Source organism: Rattus rattus, chromosome 4 (assembly GCF_011064425.1).
Source record: "Rattus rattus isolate New Zealand chromosome 4, Rrattus_CSIRO_v1, whole genome shotgun sequence".
NCBI classification, from domain to species: domain Eukaryota; kingdom Metazoa; phylum Chordata; class Mammalia; order Rodentia; family Muridae; genus Rattus; species Rattus rattus.
This window is the reverse complement of record NC_046157.1, coordinates 14,246,693-14,270,295: the sequence shown is the minus strand read 5'-3', so window position 1 is coordinate 14,270,295 and position 23,603 is coordinate 14,246,693. Positions and strand designations below refer to the sequence as shown.

The 23,603-nt window shown below is 40.4% G+C and overlaps 1 protein-coding gene across 1 annotated transcript in view; it reads left to right on the top strand.

Moving 5' to 3' along the window:
* Atp13a5 (ATPase 13A5) overlaps nt 1-23,603 on the top strand; it is a 132,041-nt gene that overhangs the window by 10,580 nt on the left and 97,858 nt on the right. The window contains exons 2-5 of the mRNA XM_032900053.1: nt 15,817-15,990; nt 17,459-17,605; nt 17,815-17,885; nt 17,988-18,068. Coding sequence (XP_032755944.1) covers nt 15,817-15,990; nt 17,459-17,605; nt 17,815-17,885; nt 17,988-18,068 — 473 coding nt within the window. The remainder of the gene's footprint in view (nt 1-15,816; nt 15,991-17,458; nt 17,606-17,814; nt 17,886-17,987; nt 18,069-23,603) is intronic.

Below are 23,603 nucleotides of genomic sequence, written 5' to 3'. Positions count from 1 at the left end.
TGACTTCATTTTGTACCTCAGGCAGGCCTTGAGCTAGCAATCCTCCTGCCTCAACCTCCCAAGTAGTGGGATGCTATTTTGCTAACACAATGTTTCCAGCTTTAAAAAAATTACTGTAAGAATCATTTTTAGTTAGGCTTTTATTGTTGTGAAGAGACCCGATGACTACATTAACTCTTATAAAGGAAAGCATTTTACTGAGTCTGGCTTACAGTTCAGAGGGTTAAGCCTTATTGTCATGGCAGGAAGCATTGTGGTACACTGGCACACATGGTATTGGAAAGGTAGCTGAGAGTTCTACATCTAGGCAGTGAGCAGGAAGAGACACTGGGTCTGGCTTGAGCATTTGAAACATCAATGCCCATCCCCAGTGATGCATTTTCTCCAACAAGGCTACACATACTCCAACCAGACAATGACTCCTAATACTGCTATTCCCTGTGAGCCTAAGGAGGCATTTTCCTTCAAATCACCACAGTATCTTTACTTGGGAGTTCTTTACTAGGGATGAGATTTTACATCTATTTTCATTCTCCTTCCCATCATATCAGGGAGCAGCTACGGAAGTACCAGATCACCAAACTTCCTACTTTCCTTCTTATTTTATTTCTTTCTTTACTTATTATTTTGGAGACTGGGTCTCAGTATGTAGCCCTACTTGTCTTGGACCCTGCTATGTAGTCCGGTCTCTCCTAGAACTCACAGGGACCTGCCTACTTCTGCCTCCAATGAGCTAGGATCAACACCAGGCACCACCAAGTCCGGCCCTCTCATTTGTTGCAGCTTTGAATTTGAGGTCTACGTTCCCTCTCTCAAACATTCCCGTTAAAACCATTAAAAGTCCCTTCCATTTGCTTGAAGACAGTGTCTTATAACCAGAGTGCACCTCACTCCACGTCTCTTTCCTTCACCCTTTCTCTTGGCAGGTAACACCGTGATGTCAGTAGAGGATGGTATCCATGCATACAGCCCAGCAGCTGCTGTCAATCACGCCTGCTCATCCTTGAGTTTTGCAGTAGAGTTGTAGACTGCTCTTTACAGTACTCGATTTACTCACTCTGCCATCGGAACCATATCCACACTGCTATAAGTAATAGAGGTTATTTCTTCAAAGGTTTAAAACTATACCATTAGATGACAGCAGAAAATTTATCGTCTTTCTTCTGTTGATAGGACCTTCCTTGGCTTTCATGAACACAACTGGTCTGAATATTCCCCTTTTTCTTTTCTGTCATTCTTTTGTTTTGTGTTTGTTTGTTTTTTGTTTTATTCTGTTCTCTGTTTTTGTTTTGTATTTTGAAACAGAGTCTCACTGTGTAGCTCTGGCTATCTTGGAACTTTACTATGTAGATCAGGCTAGCCTTGAACTTGCAGAGATCCGCTTACCTCTGCTTCCCAAATGCTGGCATCAAAGGCATGCACCGCCAAGCTTGGCTCAACACACTTTACAAAGCTGACACTTATATGTCTCTCGTACAAAACTCCATGAGCTGAGTAGAATATTCATGTCTGTTGCGACACTGCTTTTAAAAGTGTTTATACCAGGGTTGGGGATTTAGCTCAGTGGTAGAGCACTTGCCTAGCAAGCGCAAGGCCCTGGGTTTGGTCCCCAGCTCCAGAAAAAAAAAAAAAGGAAAAGAAAAGTAAAAGTGTTTATACCAATTCACACTTGTGGTAAATTTCCGCTGAAGATTCTATCAGCTGTCCCCACTCTTTACCACCTCGGTGCAGTCAGGACTCTTAACTTTAGCTGATCTGTGGTCTGTGGCATCGGTGTGCCTTCAGAGCAAGTCCTCCACCATGGACAAGTTTTCTGACTTGTTTCTCTTCAGGATGGTCATGGTTGTATTGGCCCGTGACACATTGTGGCTTTAGTTCATATTTCTTTAACAAAGTCCCACGCTTCCTCTCAAAGGCTTTGGATCATTTTTAGTCTTCTTGGAGTTCTCTATTTAAGGCCCCTACCCTGCCCCATTTTCTAGCTTAATTTTTCTTCTATGTTTTGTAGTGATTCTATGAATTCCAAACCATATATAAATAGCTAACATCCGCCTACTCCCGAGACCCTTTGATAAACAGTTGCCTTTAGTTTCCTTTAGTTTCAAAGTAATCAAACACATTTTTCTTGTTTTAAGAATCATTTGTCTACTGATGTTCTCTTATTTCCTCTTTCAAGGGACTAGTTTTTTTCACATTTAAATAAAAGTGGACGTTTGCATAGGACACATAGATGAAAAGGAACCCTATTTACCCCAGCATCCTTCCCTTATCTCCAGCCCTGCTTAAGTAACTTAAACCTCTGACTGCAGTGGTTCCTTCTCTGGAAGGATGATGATGGTATCTTAGGCCTTTCTCCACTCTGCTCTGTCCTTTGTCATCCCTTTTCCCCTGTATCACACATACAGAGTTGTCGTAGGGTTTCCATTGCTGTGAAGATATACCATGACCAAAGCAACTCTTATAAAGGACAACATTTAATTGGGGCTGGTTCGCACATTCAGAAGTTCAGTCTATTAGTTTTACTTCAGGAAGCGTGGCAGCATGCAGGCAGACACAGTGCTGAAGGAGCCGTGGGTTCTAAATCTTCATCAAAAGGAAGTCAGGAGCAAACTGACTCCTGGGCAGCTAGCAGGAGGGTCTCAAAACCCTCAAAGTGACACACTTCCTCCAACAAGACCACACCTACTCCAACAAGGCCACACCTCCTAATAGTGTCACTTCCTGTGTCAAGCATATTCAAAGCACTGCAATGAGTCTTCCTAATTACAGTGGCTTTGTTGGAAGTTCCCAATTCTGCTGGTGCAAGTCCTCCATGCTTCTGTTTGGTGCTGAATTATTTTCTTGACTATCCTAGGTTCTAGGTACTTCTACAGCAATTTTAGAGTCATTTAATTAGTGATCACGAAAGCACTTGGTGAGCTGTTAAATGGGAGAGGAATGTTGATGTTCCACATTTCTTGTATCTTCCCATTTGTTTAGCCCTCACCCTCTCAGCAGTAGCATGGAGTTCTCAGTGTCAAGGCTTTGCACACCTTTTGTAGATTTAGTACAAGGCAAGTGAATTTTTTCTTTGTTCTATTACTTGTACTTAATTGACTTTCAACTTTCTACTAATACATAATGTTGTAGAACAGTATTTAATCCTAACCCAGGGTTTCTATCCCTCCTTAGACTCTTTAGTTCCCACATGAAAGACACACACAGCCTTTACATTCACAATAAGCCTTAAACAGCACAGGAGCTGGGCAGCTGCCCACCCTCTATGCTGTTAGAATCGACTTTCCCATCGATGCTCTGAGTTATTACTGTTCCATCTGTGCTGCTCTTAACTCCAATTGACCAGCACACAGGGCCATGTCCTCTTGATCCCTAACCCATGGCAGTTTCTCCTCCTCTCTTGCACTTTCTTCTCCTTCATGGTTCCTCTCCCAACCCAAGACCGCTATTGGCTGTTAACATCTTTATTTACCAATGAGAAATAACTTGGGGGCAGGGTCTCTTAGCATCTTACGTTCAGACTCTCTCCTCACTGGGGCAACCAGCCTTGAGGACCACAATATTAGCATTAAATACCAGTAGCATTAGGCCAACCCACTATAGCATACAAATAAAATTGGGCTTCCTGTATTTATCTACCATCCTGCCACTTTAATAGATTCACTTATTAAGTTTATTAATAGTTACAATCTATCTGTACTTAAACAAGTTACTTATTTGTAACCATATACACCTGTCTTTCTTTTTCTCTGTCTATTGTACGGACCTTTTCATCCCCACTTCCCCAAACATTAACATGGACTCATTGATTCTGTATGCCTAAGACAAATAGCATTGGGTAATAATGTATTCCCTTTCCATTATGTCACTGCATTGGTTATATAACATATATATTATGGTTGTTTCATACATAGTGATGCAAATCATAGCCTATAACTTTTCTTTCAACATGCTTATTCAAGTGTCGGGTAATTCTGACCTTGTTATGACAAGTTAGAAACATTCTTACATCCTCCATTTATTAAGGCGTTTACACAAGAACAGTTTCACTTCAACCTTAAATATTTGAAAGGACTTGTAAGTCATTTGGGCTCAAAGAATGTTTTTAACTCTAATTTATAAATTTGTTTTAATTATAAATGACAATTGTAATCGATGTGTTCTTATTGAATTTATCATGAAGTGCCCTACTCTTCCCCCCTCATGTTTCCTTTCTTAAATATCTATGAAGGAAGACACTTTGCTTGACATTAGTATACTCAACTTTTCACTAACATTTGCATGGTATTTTTCTTCTGTTCCTCTTTTAACTTTCTGGCTTATTTATATTTAAAGCATGTCCTTTAGAAACAGCATGAAGCATACCTTTTATTATCTAGCTTAACGGCTTGTTTTCACTTGTGGTATTAAGACCGTTTACATTTAATGTAATTTCTGATACAGTCGGGCTAAATTTTGTGTTGCTGCTATTTGATTCCATTCATTCTGCATGTCTTCTCTCCATTTAACCTTGTATTACAGATGGCCCTAGGTTTCTGCATTGACACTATACACTGTGTTTTTAATGGCTTCATTATAGACCATTGTTCTGATATTTCAAAACTCACTGAACCACTGGCTAACATTTCAGTTCCCCCAATAGTTTTGCTATTACAGACAATGCTGCACCGAGCATCTTGCATTCATTATTCTTTCTTCTATGTGTTATTTCATTAGGGCATCCTTCCAGCTGAAGAATTATCGATTACAGGTAGAAACTTCTTTATAATTCTTTATAGAATTTGTAACTTTGCCTTCCCCAAAGAGTTGTCCCAATTTAAGAGGTTATCAGCAGTCTGTGCCTTTAATGGCTTCATTGAAGCCTTGCTAGGCTAAATTTCCCCTGTTTAATAAAAGGAAATTATACAGAAAAAAAAAACTAAGTAGGCAACAGAATTGTGATTATCAGTGTCAATGCAGTGTGAAAACAAACAGACCAAAAATGTGTTTATGAGTGAACTCTTTGCAGCTATGAGCGAAACCAAAATTCTAGGCTTTTCTGCTTTTGCTTTTTCACACTCTTGGGCCTTGGCGCTGACTGTTTCTAAGTAAATCGTTGTCTGTATATTCGTCATGTACTATGTGAGCTGGCATAGTTATATTATTTGGGTCTAATAAAGCTATAATACCCAGAGGGACCAAGAGTTATAGAAGCAGAGGGAGTATAGGGAGAGGGAGAGATCTTGGAATGTTCATACACTGATGGAAATGGCATGTTTCTGAATTAAATTAGAGCATCTTCACTGATAATATCAAACTAGGACTGCGTCATCTAGCAATGGGCTCCTTTCCCTACATGAGTACTCTGTAGCTTACGCTCGCTGTACAGAGCATGCAAGCAGATGCTGTCTTGGCTCAGCACAGCATTCCTGTACGGTGAGTCTTCCTCTTTGTTCCATAGGGAATTGTGCTGGGTTTTCCTTTCTGGGAATGAGTTACCTGAGGTCACACAGCCCATGATAAGCAGAGCAGTGACTCAAATATACATCTTACTTCATAAACGTGGGCCATTTCTACCCTGTTTAAGGATTGCTTTCAACAACTTCTAATCCACTACTTCCTTATTAATGGAAAACTAATTTTGAGGAAAAGGTCATACTGAAGATGAAGACTGTCCAAAGAATTAAACAAAGAGATTTGTTATATAATGTTATATATAATGCATGATACAAATTGGCTTAAAATTCACAAGGTTCTGCCATTAAAAAACACTTCAATATCATATATATATATATATATACTTGTATACATATAGAAATAAAAATATATAAATATGTATTCCCAGTATCACAGCTCTGTGATCCAGATGTGGGAATTTAGAGTCCCTGGAAAATAAAAACAAAGAAAAATTTCCAATTCAACCTATTGGACAGCACACACACCCAATCCGTCCACTGGAAGCCTTGCATGGTTTCATAAGATAGCCAGTTCGGGCTCCACATCTCCCCTTATTAAGAGTTTTAGCTACTAAGGTAACCCCTGTAGATTCCCCGGAGTCTCTCTTGTCCTAGTTCTTTAGCTCACACCCAAAATGCTCCCCAGTTCAAGCTGTCTCTCCCAGGACTCTCTCCCTCTGTCCTTCCCACACCTGATCCGTCATGTTCTTTCCCTGCCTGCCCCCAGCCCACCCATCTATTCTAATAAGTAAGTGCTCTAGCGTATCTTGTAGATGGTACAGCATTGTGGATAAAGGTTTGTTGCTGGCTGGTGTTTACGTTTCTCGTTTGAAAACATGCAGTACACCTTCTTGTACCAAAGATGCTGGAACATAAGGGTGAAGGCCCTATGTGGCACCTTCCTGACATCTTCATCTTCAGAGAGTTGCCTGGCTGTTGTCTTCAGCAGTGGGGGTTCGCTGTGGGTTTGTGGAAAGCAACCTTTGGTCTTGCACCAGCCTGGGTTGTTAAGGGACTCACGTGAGACCCCTTTAGACAGCAACGCGATTTCAATACTGGAAGCTTCATTTGGGGCTGGGAGATGATCATTGGAGACTCTATTTCCCCCATTATTTGGCTATTTCATTTAGATTATCTTCATATAGGTTTCTACACTACCCTTCCAGTGGCCCTTAATTTTAGCCGTCTCTCCTGCATTCCCTCCCACAACCCCCTCTCCACTTCCTCTCCTGACTTAATCCTTCCATTTTACCCCTCCGCTCCACCCTGTCTATTCTATTTCCCTTTTCTAATGATATCTATCTGTTCCTCCTGGGACCGTGGTTCTCAACCCTTCTAATGCTGAGACCCTGTAATATAATTCTTCCTGTTGTGACCCTCCAACCATAAAACTATTTTGTTGCTACTTTGTACCTGTAATTTTGCTGTTATGAATTGTCATGTACATATCTGATATGCAATTCATGTGGAAAGGTTGCTTGACCTTCAAAGGGGTTGCAACCTACAGGTTGAGAACTGCAACTCTTACACCTATCCTCTGTGGTCTGTGGATTGTAGCTGGATTATCACTGACTTCATAGGTAACATCCATATCTAAGCAAATATATACTGTTTTCATCTTTCCCAGTCTGGGATACTTCACTCAGGAAGATATTTCTCCGACTTTGAGACATTTGCATGCAAATTTCATGATGTCCCTTTTTCTTAATGAACGAATATATCATCGGGCAAATTTTCTTTATCCACTCTTCTGTGCAGGGACATTTAAGCTGTTTCTAATTTCTGGCAATTGTGAGTAGGGCAGTAATGACCATGAGTGAGCAAATGCCTCTGTAATTAATAGGAGGAAGCATCCTTTGGGTAAATTGCCTAAGAGTGGTATAGCTGGATCTTAAGGCGGCAGCATCTCCGAGAGGGAACAGCACACTGATTTGCATAGTGGCTGTACAAGTTTGCACGGCACCAGCCATGGAGGAGTGCTCCTCTTACTCCATATTCCCGCCAGAATGAGGTGTCACTTGTTTTGTTGCTCTTAGTCATTCTGGCAACTACAAAATGAAATCTCTAAGCAGTTCTAATTTGCATTTTCCTGATGGCAAAGGATATTGAACATTTTTTCTTTGTGTGTTTCTCAGCCATTTGAGTTTTCTCTATTGATAATTTTCTGTTTAGATCTGTGTTTCGTTTTTTTTTTTTTTGGAGCTGGGGATCGAACCCAGGGCCTTGCGCTTCCTAGGCAAGCGCTCTACCACTGAGCTAAATCCCCAACCCCTGTGTTTCGTTTTTAATTGGCTTGCTTCCCTGATATCTAGCTTCTTGAGTTCTTTACATAGTTTGAATATTAGTCTTCCATTGGATATGTAGTTGGTGAAAATCTCTTCCCATTTTGTAAGTTGCTGCTTTGTCTGAAGGACAGTGTCCTTTGTCATGCTGAAACCTTTTAGATTATGAGTAATCAAGCAATAACTGATGACTTAAGGCCTACTCCACAAGATGGAACCCATACCCAAATTGCTTGGGCCACCAAGAACCTGAGACTACATAGCCCATAGATGGGATAAAAACCAGATGACACTGGTCTAAGAAAAGAGAAATCTATCAGGAATATGACTCCTAATGATATTTTGCTATACTCATAGGTCAGTGCCATGTTCGGCCATTATCAGAGAAGCTTCCTCCCGCAGCACATGGGAGCAGATATAGAGACCGAAAACTGGACATTAAGTAGAGAGTGAGAGATCTTGGAAACACTCAGCCCTAAGTGGAATGTCTCCATCAAATCCCTTCCCTTAGAGTTCAGGGGACCCCGTGGAAGAGGAGGCAGAGTGATAATAAGAGCTGGAGAGGATGAAGGACACCAAGGAAGGTCCTCTAAGTCAACCCTCCTAGTGCTGGGACACTTCAACACAGTTCCTCGTGCTGTTATAAACTGTAATGTAAATACCTGTGTGTTCTGATGGTCATAGGTGACCCCTATGAGATGGTCATTTGATCCTGAAAGGGGCAATGACCCACAGGGTAAGAACCACTGTGCTAAGTCAACATGAATCAACATGAGCAGAGCTCACATGAACCCACAGAGGCTGGAGCAGCACAGAGCTGGCCCCGGCCTGCCTCAGGTCTTCTGAATGTATGTTATGGCTTTCAGTTTAGTGTTTTTATGGAATTCCTGAATGTACAAACAAGTTTGTGTCTGATTCATGTGCCATCTCTAGGGCTCTTTTCCTTCTGTTGGTTTGTCTTGTTCAACTTTGGTGTGATAGTTTTGGTTTTATCTTATAGTTTTTTTTTTAGAAAAAATGAATGAATTAATGAGTGAATGAGTGAAAAACTAGCTGCTAGGGTAAAAGTTAGCAACTAAACTACCACTTACACCTGCTATGAGGGGGAAAATTAGTATTCTCTAATAGAATGACAATGGGTACATCAAGCACTCCAGGACAATGTTCAGGAGTAATTGGTATATTGGTATATTGGTATATTGGTATATTGGTTTTTGCTTTGTTTCATGCTTTTATTTGATTGCGGTTTGGTGGGTTTTTGGAGAGGCAGGGTTTTTGTTGTCTTCTTGGTTTTGTTGTTGTATTGAGTCTTTGTTTTTTGGGAAGGAACTGAAAGTTGGGTGGGTAGGGATGGGGAGAGGTTCTGGAAGGACCTGGGGGAAAGGAAGAATACGATCAAAATACAATTAAATTACATTTTTTAAAAAATAATAAAAAATGTCATTTAAAAATAACCAAGTGAAAATGATCTTTTGAAAGCCTTTCGTGTCTTCAGATATCCCACCAGATTTACATGTGCTGGTTCAGAAACAATATATTAGTTCATACTTTCAATCACATCAGTTATTATTATAACCCAATGTGAATAAAGATGAAACTGGATGGCTGAATCATGACTGTCACAAGCCTATCATTTTCTTTAATAGATTATATTTTTTCAATGATTTACTTACTCACTTTACATCTTGATTGAACCTCCTCAGAGAAGGGACACCACTCTGCCCCTGTCACCATGTCAACCTGCCCTGGAATGTTAAGTTGAATCAGGATTGGGTTTCCTTTTTATTCTCTTCCACTGAGGCCAGATATGGCAGCCCAGGTAGGGGAAGTGGATCCAAAGGCAGGCAACAGAGTCCTAGTCAGAGATAGCCCCTGCTCCAGTTGTTACGGGACCCACAAGAAGACCAAGCTGCACATCCGCTTGGCCCCTCCACCTTCCTGAATCCTTCCCTCATCTCTTCCGCAAGACTCCCTGAGCTCTGCCTAATATTTGGCTGTGAGTTTCTGCATCTGTTTCCATCTGATGCTAGATGACGTCTCTCATGTGACAGTTATGCTAGGCTCCTGTTTGCAAGCATAGCAGTTTCATTAATAGTATCTGAGGTTGGCTCTTTCCCATGGGGTAGTCTCAGGTTGGGCCAGTCATTGGTTGGCCAGTCTCTCAATCTCTGCTTCATATTTATCCTCACATATCTTGTAGGCAGGGCGAATTTTGAGTCAAAGGTTTGTGTGTGGGTAGGTGTCACCCTTCCTTCACTGGAAGTCCTGACTGACTAGAGGAGGAGGCCTCTTCAGGCTCCATATTCCCTGCTGCTAGGATACTCAGCTAGGATCATCCCATATTCTCCCAGAGGTCCCAAATCCCAGATCTCTAGCTTATCCCAGAAATGTCCCCCAATGGTTTTCCTTCTCTTTCCCAGCCCTCTCACCCTCACCTCTGCTCTCCCCAAACATGATCCTCACTCCAAGCCAGTTCCCTCTCTCTATCCAGTTTAGATGTCTAATTTAGTTCCCCTTCTGAGTGAGATTCAGTATCCTTCCTGGGACCCTCCTTGTTATTTGGGTTTTGGGAGGTCTGTGTGTGGACGATGGTTATCCTGTACTTTATGGCTAACATCTACTTATAAGTGAGTGAATACCATGCATGTCTTTCCGGGTCTGGGTTACCTCACTCAGGACGATATTTTCTAGTTCCATCGATTTCCCTGAAAATTTCATGAAGTCCTTGTTTTTAATACCTGAGGAGTATTGTGTTGTATAAACATACCACATTTTCTTTATCCATTCTTTGATTGAGCAATATCTAGGTTGTTTCTGTCTATTAAGAATAAATCTTCAATGAAACAGTTGAGCAATTGTCCTTGTAGTATGTTGGATCATCTTTTGGGTATATGCCCAGGAGTGGTATAGTTGTGTCTTGGTGAGGAACTATTCCCAATTTTCTGAGAAAACACCAGATTGGTTTCCAATGTGGTTGTACAAGTTTGCACTCCCACCAGTAATGGAGGAATGTTCTTCTTGCTCCACATCTGAATCAGCATGTGCTGTCTCTTGAGTTTTGGTTTTAGTCATTCTGACTGGAGTAAAGTGTTTTGATTTGAATTTCCCTGATAACTAAGAATATTAAACATTTCTTTAAATGCTTCTTGGCTATTAGAGAGTTCTCTGCAATCCATTATCTAATTGGGTTACTTGGTTTGTTTGTGTTTAATTTCTTGAGTTCTATCTATGTTTTGAATATTAGCCCTCTGTCAGTCATAATGTTGGTAAAGATCTTTTCCCAATCTATAGGTTGCTGTTTTGTCCTATTGAAAGTGTCCTTTGCCTTACGAAAGCTTTTCAGTTTCATGAAGTTCCATTTATTAATTGTTGGTATTCATGTCCGAGCTATTTTTGTTCTGTTAAGGAGGTTTGTTCCTGTACCAATGCATTCAAGGTTATTCCCACTTTATCTTTCATTAGACTTAATGTATCAGGTTTTGTGTGCGGTCTTTGATCCACTTGGACTTGAGTTTTGTGCAGGGTGACAAATATGAATCTATTTGCAGTATTCTACATGCAGACATCCAATTAGACCAACACCATTTGTTTAAGATACTTTCTCTTTTCCATTGTATGGTTTCAGAATCTTTGTCAAAAAAACAAGTGTCTGTAGGTATGTGGATTTATTTCTGGGTCTTCTATTCTATCCCATTGATCAACCTGTCTGTTTTTATGCCAACACCATGGCATTTTTTAATCACTATTGCTCTGTAGTACAGCTTGAGATCAGGGGTAGTGATTTCTCCAGAAGTTCTTTTATTGTTAAGGATTGTTTTGGCTGTCCTGGGTTTTTTATTTTTCCATATGAAATTGAGAATTTCTCTTTCAAGATCTGTAAAGAATTGTATTGGAATTTTGATGAGAATTGCATTGAATCTGTAGATTGCTTTTGATAAGATGGCCATTTTTATTATGTTAATCCTACCATCCCAAGAGCGTGGGAGATCTTCTGATAGCTTCTTCAGTTTTGTTCTTTAGAGACTTGAAGTTCTTGTCATATAGATCTTTCACTTGCCTGGCTAGTCACAGCATGACATTTTGTATTATTTGTGGCTATTGTGAAGTGTGGTGTTTCTTTTATTTCTTTCTCTGTCAGTTTATAGTTCTTATATAGGAGGCCTACTGGAATGTTTTTCTTTTAGTTAACTTTGTATCAAAGCCACTTTGCTGAAGATGTTTATCAGTTGTAGGAGTTCCCTGGTAGAGTTTCTAGGGTGACTTATGTATACTATCATATCATCTGCAAACTTCTTTCTTTCCAATTTGTACACCCTTGATCTCCTTTAGTTGTACATATGTATCTCTATCTATCTATCTATCTATCTATCTATCTATCTATCTATCTATCTATCTATCTATCTATCTATCTATCCATCCATCCATCCATCCATCCATCCATCCATCTTGTGCCTGATTTTTAAGTTTCTCTCCATTTAATTTTATGTTGGCTATTGGTTTGCTGTATAGACTTTATTATACTTAGGTATGTGGTTTGCATCCCAGATCTCTCAGACTTTTATCATGAAGGAATTGGATTTTATCAAAAGGTTTTTCAGCATCTAATGAGACGATCATGTGCTTTTGCTTATACTAGTTTGTTTATATGGTGGATTTTGCTGTCATATGTTGAAACATCCTTGCATCTCTTGGATGAAGCCTACTTCATCATGGTGGATAATGTTTTTGATGTGTTCTTGGATTCTGTTTGTGAGTATTTAATTGAGTATTTTTACATCAATATTCACGTGGGAAATGGGTCTGAAATTCCCTTTCTTTGTTGAGTCTTTGTGTAGTTTAGGAATCAGGGTGACTATGGCCTCATAGGATGAATTTGGCAATGTTCCTTCTGTTTCTATTTTGTGGCATAGTTGGAGGAGCGTTGGTATTAGCTCTTCTTTGAAAGTCTGGTAGAATTCTGCACTAAAACCATCTGGCCCTGGACTTTTTTGATTGAGACTTTTGATGACTACTTCTGTTTTCATAAGGGATAGACTACTTAGATTGTACCTGACCTTGAATTAACTTTGGTAAGTGGAATTTGTCAAGAAAACCATCCATTTCATTTAGATTTTCGAATATTTTTTTTTTTTTCTTTTTTTTTTTTTTTCGAATTTTGTTGAGTACAGACTTTGAAGTGAGACCTAATGATTCTTTGAATTTCCTCAGTGTATGTTGTTGTTTCCCTTTTCATTTCTGATGTTGTTAATTTGGATACTGTCTCTCTGCACTTTAGTTAATTTGTCCAAAGGTTTTTTTCTCAAAGAACCAGTTCTTGGTTTTGCATTACATTCTTTGTATTGTTCTCATTGTGTCTGATTGATTGATTTCAGCCATGATTTTGTTTATTTTCTGCCTTCTACCTCTTTTTGGCGTGCTTGCTTCTTTCTATTCTAGAGTTTTTAAATTGCTAGTATGAGATCTCTCCAATTTCTTTATGAAGGCACTTAGTGCTATTAACTTTCCTCTTATCATTGCTTTCATGTGTCCCATAAGTTTGGGTATGTTATGCCTTCATTTTCATTGAATTCTAGAAAGTCTTTAATTGTTTATTTACTTTTTCTCTGACCCAGAGAGTTATTCAATTTCCATGACTGTGTAGGTTATCTGGTATTTCTATTGTTGTTGAAGGCCAGCTTAATCTATTATGCTTTGATAAGACACATGGCATTGTTTCAGATTTCTTAGTTCTGTTGAGGCTTGCTTTGTGACTGAGTGTATGGTCAATTTTGGAGAAGGATCCATGAGGTGCTGAGAAGAAGGTATATTCTTTTGTGTCTGGGTAAAATATTCTGTAGATATCCATTAGGTCTATTTGATTCATAACATCGGTTAGTTTCCTTCTTTCTCTGTTTAGTTTCTGTTTCAATGATCTGTCTATTGGTGAGAGTGGGCTGTTGAAGTCTCCCACTATTAATGTGAGGGTTTTGATGACTGATTTTGGCTTTAGAAATGTTTCTTTTACGAATGTGACTGCCCATGCCATTGGGGGCATGGATGTTTAGACTTAAGATGTTCTTTTGGTGGATTTTTCCTTTGATGAGTTCAAGTGTCCTTTCCCATCTCTTTGGATTAATTTTGGTTGAAAGTCTACTTTCTTAGATATTGAAATGCTTAGTCTAGCTTGCTTCCTGGACTTCTTTGCTTGGAAAATCCTTTTCCAGCCCTTTACATTGGTAGTGTCTATATTTGTTCCTGAGGTAAGTTTCTTGTATGCAGCAGAATGATGGATCCTGTCTTCCTATCCATTCTGTTAGCCCGTGTCTTTTTGTTTGGGAATTGAGTCCATTGATATCGAGATATATTAATGATTAATTATATTAATTCTTCTTACTTTGATGTTGGGAGTGGGATATTGAGATATATTAATGATTAATTATATTAATTCTTCTTACTTTGATGTTGGGAGTGGTTGTGTGTGTGTGTTTGAGAGAGAGAGAGAGAGAGAGAGAGAGAGAGAGAGAGAGAGAGAGAGAGAAAGAGAGAGAGAGAGAGACCTTTCTTTTTGTTTTGCTGGTGTGAGATTACTTATTTCTTGCATTTTCTTGGGTGTAGTTAACCTCCTCAGGTTGGAGTTTTTCTTCTTAAATCTTTTGTAGGGCTGGATTTGTGGACATATATTGTTTAAATTTAGTTTTGTCTTGGAATGTCTTGTTTTCTCAATCTATGGTGAAATTTGAAATTTTTGCTGAGTATAGTAATCTAGGCTAGCATTTGTGGTCTCTGAGAGCCTGCGAGACATATACCCAGCCCTTATGTTTTTTGGAGTCTCTGTAGAGAAATCAGGTGTGATTCTGCTAAGTCCGCCTTTATATGTTATTTAGCCTCTTTCACTTGCAGCTTCTAATGTTTTTTCTTTGTTCTGTATACTTAAATGTTTTGCTTATTACATAGCAGGGGTTTTGTTTCAATCTACTTGATGAGACATGTCACTTTCTTCTATTCCTATTATTCTTAGTTTAGATCTTTTCTAGTGTCCAAGTTTCCTGGATGTTCTATGTCAGGACTATTTGTAGATTTACCATTTTCTTTGACAGATGTATCAGTTTTTTTTTTCTATCATATCTTTTACACCCGAGCTTCTCTTTTCAATCTCTTGAATTCTGTTGGTGATGCTTTTGTCTGTTCTTTCCTTGATTTTCCATCTCCAGTATTCACTCAGTTTGTGTGTGCGCGTGTGTGTTTTTAATTGATTCTATTTTCATTTTCAGGTCTTGAACAGTTTTATTCATTTCCTTCACTTGTTTGAGTTTTCCTGTATTTCTTTAAGGGATCTATTAATTCCCTCTTTGAATGCATCTATTATCCTTTTTTTTAGATTGGATTTAGTGTAATTTTCCTGTGCTTTAGTTGTGTTAGGATATCCAGGTCTTGCAATAGTGGGATAGCTGTGCTCTGGAGATGCCATCTTGCCCTGGTGCTTGTTGATTCTCTTCTTATGCTGGCCTTTAGCCATGTGGTTGTTCCTAGATTTTCCTGGTATAGCAGGTTTTGGGAAGGAAGGCCAAGCCTGAATGTTCCTGATGCAGCTGGCCTTGGGTGGGCAGCCTCAAGCTGGACAGTTGACCTCAGGGAGCAGTGCACATCACAGGGCAGATGAGCATGCCTCAGCGGAATGGAGGGGTCTAATCTAGATGTTACTACTGCAGCCTGCCTGGTGAAGGTTTGTGGAGTCATGGGTAAACAATGGCACGTAGAGAACAGCTTTGCAGTCAGGGCATCTGGGCATGCCTCCAATAATTTTTTAATACCTAAAGAAAATAAATCCGCTTCAAAACATGAGGTATGTCACGGGTACTCGAGGTACCTCTTGGGAAGACATAGATCTTAGGCAGGTAGATCTTACTTTTTCATCCCATCTAATGTTTAATGTTACATGACAGCAAAGTAGGAAGTATTGTGCTTCTCTTTTTTTTTTTATATAACAGCTGACAGCTGCAGTCGACTCAATTCTATCAACTGATGCTCTTAGCCAATAGCCCTGCATCCAAAGCATACATTCTATGAAGCAAAAAGATACTTTTGCAAATACTGAAACATAAAATGCTCTGTTTATTATGCAGGAGGTGTTTGGCTACCAGACTCAGAATTTACGAAGAGCCTTGTGCCTTGTCACAGCCATCCTGACTCTTGGGGCAGTTCAGCTCATGTTCTACTGGAGGCCTGAGTGGTGGGTGTGGACCAGTTGCATCCCATGCCCCTTACAAGAAGCAGACATAGTTTTGCTGAGGACAACTGTGCGTACCTTTCTCTTGTCCATTTTAAATGCCATGATCATTACTGAAAGGCAGATACTGTATATTCTCACATGAGGAAGATATGAGGTTGACATTATAGAATAGTCATTATTAATTCTTGGAGCCTGAAGGGGAAAAGGAGAGATAAAGGGAAAATGATTACTAGGTAAAAAGTTACAGTTGAATAGAGGAATACCTGTTAATATCCTACAGCATGATAGGATAGCACGGTTGACAGAAAATTTTAAAAATAGCTAGTTTCCAACACAAAGAAATGTTAAATTTCTAATGTGGTTAAGAAGCCTATTACCCTGATCTGATAATTCAGAGCACACCCTATTGCTGTGTGAGTGTTTCTGGGGAGACATAAAAAATTGTCTATTCATGAACAACAGACCAAAGAAATGATTTTACCCAAGTCTAGAATATATATGCTATACACATATTTGCATAATAGATGTATATATTTGTATATATATGTATATATTACTCACAGGATTATGGGTGAATCACAAGTAGTTGTAGCACTGAAGAGCTTACCCTACTCCTAGAACTCCTTGCTTTATCTGCAATTGATTAAACAGGTTAGAGAGCCTTTTCTTTCAGGAAAATTTTACTACCTTTATAGCCAGTGGAAGACTTCTTGGGATTCTTGTAAGTTTTAGGAACTCATTTAGACTTGTGAGTTTCATTTTCTGAGTCTTCAAGGTGGGAGTGTTTCAGCTCAGAGGAAATAACTACACAAGACCCATAAATATATATAAGAACTATATTTCAAATAAAGTGAACTGTAACTTTTAAAGCAAAATATATTTTATTCTGCATCTGTGACCCAGCAATGATGGAGTAGTATTCTAGAGAGATTTCATCCATTCAAGCAGTTTACCTAGACAAGAACAAGAGGGGAAAATCTATCTCTGCAAGCTACATGTTACCTCTTGTCTACCCCAGGAATGCTGATGTTGCCTTCTCTTTAACCTACAGAAATGTCTGGTATTTCATGGTCAGTGGCTGTCATTGTTACAATTCTCAGAGACCACACAATTTTTTTTTTAAAAAAAATGTGTGCCTTGGAGTATTCTAGGTAGGAGCTTGTGGATACTATTTTAAAATAACTAGATCTTTGCGTGATGTTGTACACTTATGATCCCAACCCTTAGGAAGCTGAGGCAGGCTAACCAAAAGTGTCTAGAATACACAAGGAATCCCTGTCTCAAAAAATTAAATAAAATAATAAAAAAGGAAATAGAGTCATCTAAGAAAGTTTCTAGACATAATGCTTTCCTATGAAATACGTCCAGTATTTCTCAAAAGTTTGAGCGTACCGAAGCCTCTGGAAGGCTCACTGAAACACACACTGCCGGCTCTACTTTCTGAGTTTCTGACTCTGTGGAGTCTGGAGTAGGGTTGAGAATTTGCATTCTATGCAAGGTCTGAGATTGTCCTCGTTTTTTGTTGACATTTCAAGGATGAATTTCGAAGATATATGAGGAAAAAGGTCTTCTGCCTTCACTTATCCACACTGAAGATCCCTATAAGCAAGAACCCAGGGGAACCTCTGGTAGCTGATCACCACTCGGTCATAAACCAAGCTGTAATGAAGCCAGAATTAAAGGTAAGGGGTCTTATGTGTGGGGTGTTTTGGCACATTTGTGGGGGGCAAAGTAGAGTGTGTGCTTATTGGTTCATGCTTTGAATGTAACATTTTTTGGGCTGGAATGATATTGACATGTAACACCCACATGGGAACCTACACTGAACAATTCCCCCTTGCTCGGCTTTCCTCTGTGAATGATGCCTGCTCCTTCCTATTTGTGGTTGCAGCTACGATGCATTCAAGTGCAGAAAATCAGGTACGTGTGGGATTTCTTGAAGAAGCGATTTCAGAAAGTTGGGTAAGTATAGACTCTATCACCAGTACCTCAGGACATGGTGAAGAACCCTGGCTCATGGGCACTGTAAACTGAAGTATGGTTCCTATCCCAACCCCATCCTAGGTTGCTGGAAGACAGTAACTCCTGCTTTGACATCCACCATACATTTGGATTGGGTCTGACCAGTGAAGAGCAAGAGGTCAGGTAGGATTAATAATGCTTGCTAAGCCTAACCCTGCTGGTCTAAAGTATCAAATGGACCCTCACGGGTGTGTTGCTGGCAAAATGCCATTTGCTGGCGTCAGAAAGACATTCTAAATTCTCTTCTTAGGCAAGTTTATTAAAAAAGACACCAAAAGAGCAGAGCCATAGAATAAAATGAGACCTTTGTCTAGGCTTGCAGAATAGGCATTATGATAAGCTAGAGTCATTTAATAAACATCGGCTTCTTAATCCTCCCAAATTAACTGAGAACAAAAAAGACAATATTCCGATCATACTTCACTTTGGACAAACAGCTGTGCAGATGAACGTTTTACTGTTTGCTTGCCTATGCCATTCAACATTGTGTGTGCAGGACCCAGAATAGCCCCAGACTCATGACAGGAGCTCAACAGAGATTTGCAGAAGAAACAAATAAATGATGCTATTCATCGATGTATTATCTGTGCGTCTCTGATATGCCAGGTGCTTTGCAAGGGACTAATGACTTAAAGAGAAAGACATAGTCATTCTTGTGGGGGAGGGGAAGGAAGGAGGAACGGAGGCAAAGAGGAAGGGAAAGGAGTAAAAATCACAGGGCTGGTGTCTGTAGGCTGTCAGAGATTTGGAGATGTTCGTTCAGTTTACTAACTAGAGGGGAAATATCCCTGCTTCCTCTAGCTCTTGTTTGAAATGACTGATCCTTGTGAGCCCCAAAGGAAACAGCTGAGTCCTTCTGATATTCTTAACCATCTGTTTAGTTTCTCAGACACTTTTAGGGGCATTATTTACTTGATATCAACCAGACATGTCAGTTGTCCGACCAATAAGAATTGGGATGAATTTCTGTTCTGGGGTTCTGCCCACACAGTTCAGAGAGTTCTGTAGGAATAAGAGAGTCCATATGAGATAAAGAGCTCTGGAATTCTAGCAAGTTCCTCCCACCATTTTTTCATTACGCTTTAAATGTTCATTTATTTTATGTGCATGTCTATGTGGCTGCATAAGTGCTACAAAGCATGCGTGGAGTTCAGAAGACAGTCTTCAGGAGGTAGTTCTGTCCTTCTGCCACGTGACTGGGCTCAGGCTAGCAGGCTTGGCCGCAGGTGCCTTCATTTGCGGCAGCCTCTTGCTGGTTTGCCTGCCACCGTAATCCTTATGCAGAGTTTAAGAAGCCTGAAGTGTTGGTTTCAGTCTTTCCTCTGTGGAAATGCTATGAGAAATGAAGCAGACATCTGTACCAGAACAATACTGCAAAAACCTTCTTAGAAATATTGTCATTACATAAGATTTCAGCTGAATGTTTGATACATTGAGATACAGAAACTTTTCAAAGTCATTAAAATGAAACTCGTTTCATAATACTTAACGCAAGATGTTTGGAGGATTGATCTAGAATGCTTAAGAGTTCTCAGTGATAGATGGTAGAGAAATTCTGCACAAGAAACCATTTCCACAGGAAAGATTCCCCTTCGGTGTAGCTAACACACATTTGTCCTTATTTATCAAGTGCCAAGCTTTAATAAACATCATCCATAATTAAATTTAAATCTGGTCTACACAATAAAGCACTTGACAATCTAATAAGCAAGACGGAGTACAGTATCCCAAATATGAAGAATAGAGAAATAATCTCATAAGCAGAGGCATATTTTATGTTGTAGGCATTCCAGAGTGAAGGACAGAAAGGGCCAGTGGATGTCACTCATTTCCCCTTCATTTCTTAGAGTGAGTTGGGGGGCCTTTCTAGGGAAATTAGAAGTGGCTGATTGATTGAGGGACATGCGAATTCAATAACCAACGATGAGCTTAGCTTCATTAAAAAACCAAGAGCTCACTGAGAGAGAAGAAGGAAGGAGGAGTTGCAAAATCTGACAAGATGTCATGATATAAGATCGCAAGACACACTTCTTTCTTCATGGGGTTCCTGGCAGCCAGGCAGGGAGAAGACCTAGGATGTCCATAGGTCTCATTTGTCAGCAGCAAAAGCTTATCAGGTCACCAGCAGAGTGGATTTCACCCGGAGAGAAGTTGCCAGAAGGCATCATAAAATGACTATGTAGATTGTCTGAGGAGCTGGCTTGCTCTGATCTTTACCTTTCAGTGCTAAACTCAGCTTTGTGTCCTCACAGATGTTCTGGGCAGGCTCACTGACAGCTCCTATCACAAGAGTGGGGTGCTGTGAAAACAGCATGCCTGCCGCATGTCCATGAGCCTTTCTAGGGGACAGGGTTAAGACACCCCTTGTCCTTTTGCATTCAGCCCATCCTGTCCCCGACCCTTTATTTAGGTCCCTGAAAACAGAAAAGTAACTGCCTGGCAGCCCATTTGAGGTAAATTCCAGACATTCACCTCACTAGTGACTGCAGAAGAGATAAAACTTTGACAGCCTCTACTGTTTGCCAGTCTCTACTGTGGGAATATTCATTCTACAGCCAGTTCACGTCACCAACAAGGCAACACCGAAGGGAAGAGCCACTCACTGTTGATTTCGTGGCTCTTCCAGGCCAAACTCAACTCTCAACTTTGCCCTCCTTTCTGAGGAGGAGAGGCAGGCATGCTTGTTAGGGACTCGGAAAAGGAATATGGGTGATGGACAGCCAAAGAGCTGGCGAAAGCTCCACCTACAGGAAGCTGTTTTATGGAAAGATCAACTATAAACAGGGAAGGAAGATGAAAGGAAGGAAGGAAGGAAGGAAGGAAGGAAGGAAAGGAGGGAGGGAGGGAGGGAGGGAGGAAGGAAGAAGAGAGAAGTTGGTACTACCACGGGACTTGCTGTGGTACAGCTCCTGTCCTGGTGGGAGCAAAAGAAAAAATGGTTACCCTTACGCCTTCTGAAAGTCACACACTGCAAAAATGGTCCAAGCGTATCCATCCTCCCATTTCATCTTCCTAGAAAGGAGCAAGTGATGGCTTAACAGAGAATGGGAGAAAAGCCTTATCCACCCCCTTGACGCTGAAAAAACGCTCTCAACTCCTAACTCTCAACTAGGCGTTAGCGAGTTGTCTTAAGATACTACCTATATTTCATTTAAAATGAATTTTGATAACAATCAAACAGTTTGAGATCAATGTTCTCTTTTTAATAAACTGAAACTTTCAGGCCCACAGCTCTGTGGGCTGAGTCTGAGCCCCGAGGAGGCAGCAATTGAAAGGCGAAATGAAGGAAAGGGTGTCGAGCTCTTTCTGTGCCTTCCCCACAATTCCTCATGCTCTTTTGTTTCTTTCCCTCTTGGTCTTTTATTTATGGAATGCTTGGGCATTCTCTATCAGCAGGGACTCCTGAGAGCACCTCGCCAGCTCAGACTGAGAACTGAAATCCTGTAAGAGCTGTCCCAGCTACTACCCGGGAGCTTGTGGTTCAGGAACTGAAGCACATTTCACTAGGAAGTGAAAGAAATGGACAGAGCACAGACAAGGACCAGGAGGAAAAGCTAAATGACTGTTGTCACGTGCCATTTAGAGACAGGTCGTTTCAGTATATCATCATTGTAATTACACATGCGTTGATTTCTTCTGGGAAAGAACCTCTTAAAGCACTCCCAAAGTGTTTTGTAATGGGGGATTTCTGAGACCAACCCATTTATTAGACTAAGTAATTATACCCAAATCTCAGGCACTGTGCATCCTGGACCTCCCTCCTTTTGTAAAGCAGGAATTTCAAGGGAGTGGGTGACTGGCCAGCAGCATCAATCAGGAGATGTCTCAATTTGCTTTCCTACAGAAGTGACTCATTCTGGAATCTCCTGCCTGGCCTTCTGAGTTTCTGGAAACCTTTAGGAATCTCTCCTGACAGAGATGCTCTCATAGGCTATCAGAATGAGAGTAAGCAAAAGCAGAATGCTGGGGTGAAGGTTAAGTAGTTCTGTGGTGATTGTAACATTCTCCTGCTTCATCATTAAGGACCAGACTCTAGTCTACAAGGGTTCCAGAGCCCCAAACGAAGCTCTCTAGCAATTCTTTGAGGGATATATTGATATATTCTTTAATCAGTAAAGGAAAAACCAAGAAACTGAAAAGAGGAGCGAATTTTCTTTCAAAAGAAAATACTACTAACCATTCATGTTTGGTATTTCAGAATTCATATAATCCAAATGATCTGAATATCTCAGAATTGGAGGGAACTCCTTGTGAACCCAGAAGCACCAACTACAACCAGTATGAAATTCCCTTCTTGAGGTCTCAAGATCTTAGTCAAGATCCATCCTCTGAGAAGGGGCTGTTTTCTATCTTGGCAGTTCCTCCCCTAATGGATAGTGACAGATGTTAGGCAAACCTACTTAAGGCCTACACTGTTCGGCGAGGCCACCCAGAATGATCTCAGTCTCACTCCTCTGCCACCTCATCAGATCTTTCGTGGTGGAATATAATCTTTGACTTTTCCTTGTGAGTCTTGGCTTCGAGCCTAAGACTTCTTCTGGTTGCTTTACCACTGCCAACATCCCTGAGAATGGAGCTGACTCTGAGATTGAAATGGGTACACAATCTCTGAACAAACCAGAATTTCTCTTGGTGAAGGTCAGTAGGAATGACAAGAGAGAAAGGAGTAGGCTGGCTGTGACTTCCTCCTGGCCCAGATGAGCCCAAGACATCATTCACAGGCAATGCTTGGTTCACACTATCCTGTGCGTGACACATGAGAAGTGACTTCTCCATGACCTGAGCTCTTCCCACAATGGCAGCCTCAGGCACTCTCACCACACAAGAAGAGACCAAGAGCATCAGACCCTCAGCTTACATTCTCAATTGGATTTCTGTAATCTCCATCTGTCCTTAGTTGTGCATCAGGGGTTTGAACTTTGACAAAGTACTCTAGACGTGGGACCCCATGACTTTCATTAACCCCAGCATTTTTGGGAATCTACTCTATGTCTAGTCCCAGGTCCTAGAAAAGCAGTTCTGAAAATGCTCTCCTCTTGTCTTCAAAAATAGTTGATGGGGTTTAAGGGGGAAAAAGTGTTAATGTATGTTTTAATTCAATGAGGTAAGTGGTGTTACCAGAACAGGAAGTGTTACTGAAGGAGAGCAAAATATTCAATTGTGTTGGACAGAGTCATACCTCAAAGTCAGATGCCAATTAGCTGGGATTTGTTGTGACCTCGGCACACTCTTGACAACTGCTTTGCATATTTATCTCACTAAGACACTGATCACAATTTTATTTTATCAAATTCATTTTTCAGATAAGGGAACCAAGGCTTGTTCCCACCTCCAATTTGGATATCCATTAATTTAAACAAATAATTCTTGATGACGATGCATGTGTTAGGCTCTATCTGAGTTCTTGGGGATCTATTAATGTCCCTTAAAAGGTTATTCTAATGGTAGAAACATCCAATTGAAACATTGGAAAAATAAGGTGTGGGCTTAGTTGGTAAAGTGCTTGCCCTGTAGGCATGAAGACACGGGTGTGATCTCATGGTTTATGTGAAAGGAGCTAAACATGGCGGCGCTTGTACTTGGAGGTGCTACAGACATGAACTGAGGTTTATTAGTTCGTCAGCTTAGCCTACATGGTGTGAGAGACCTTGTCTAAAA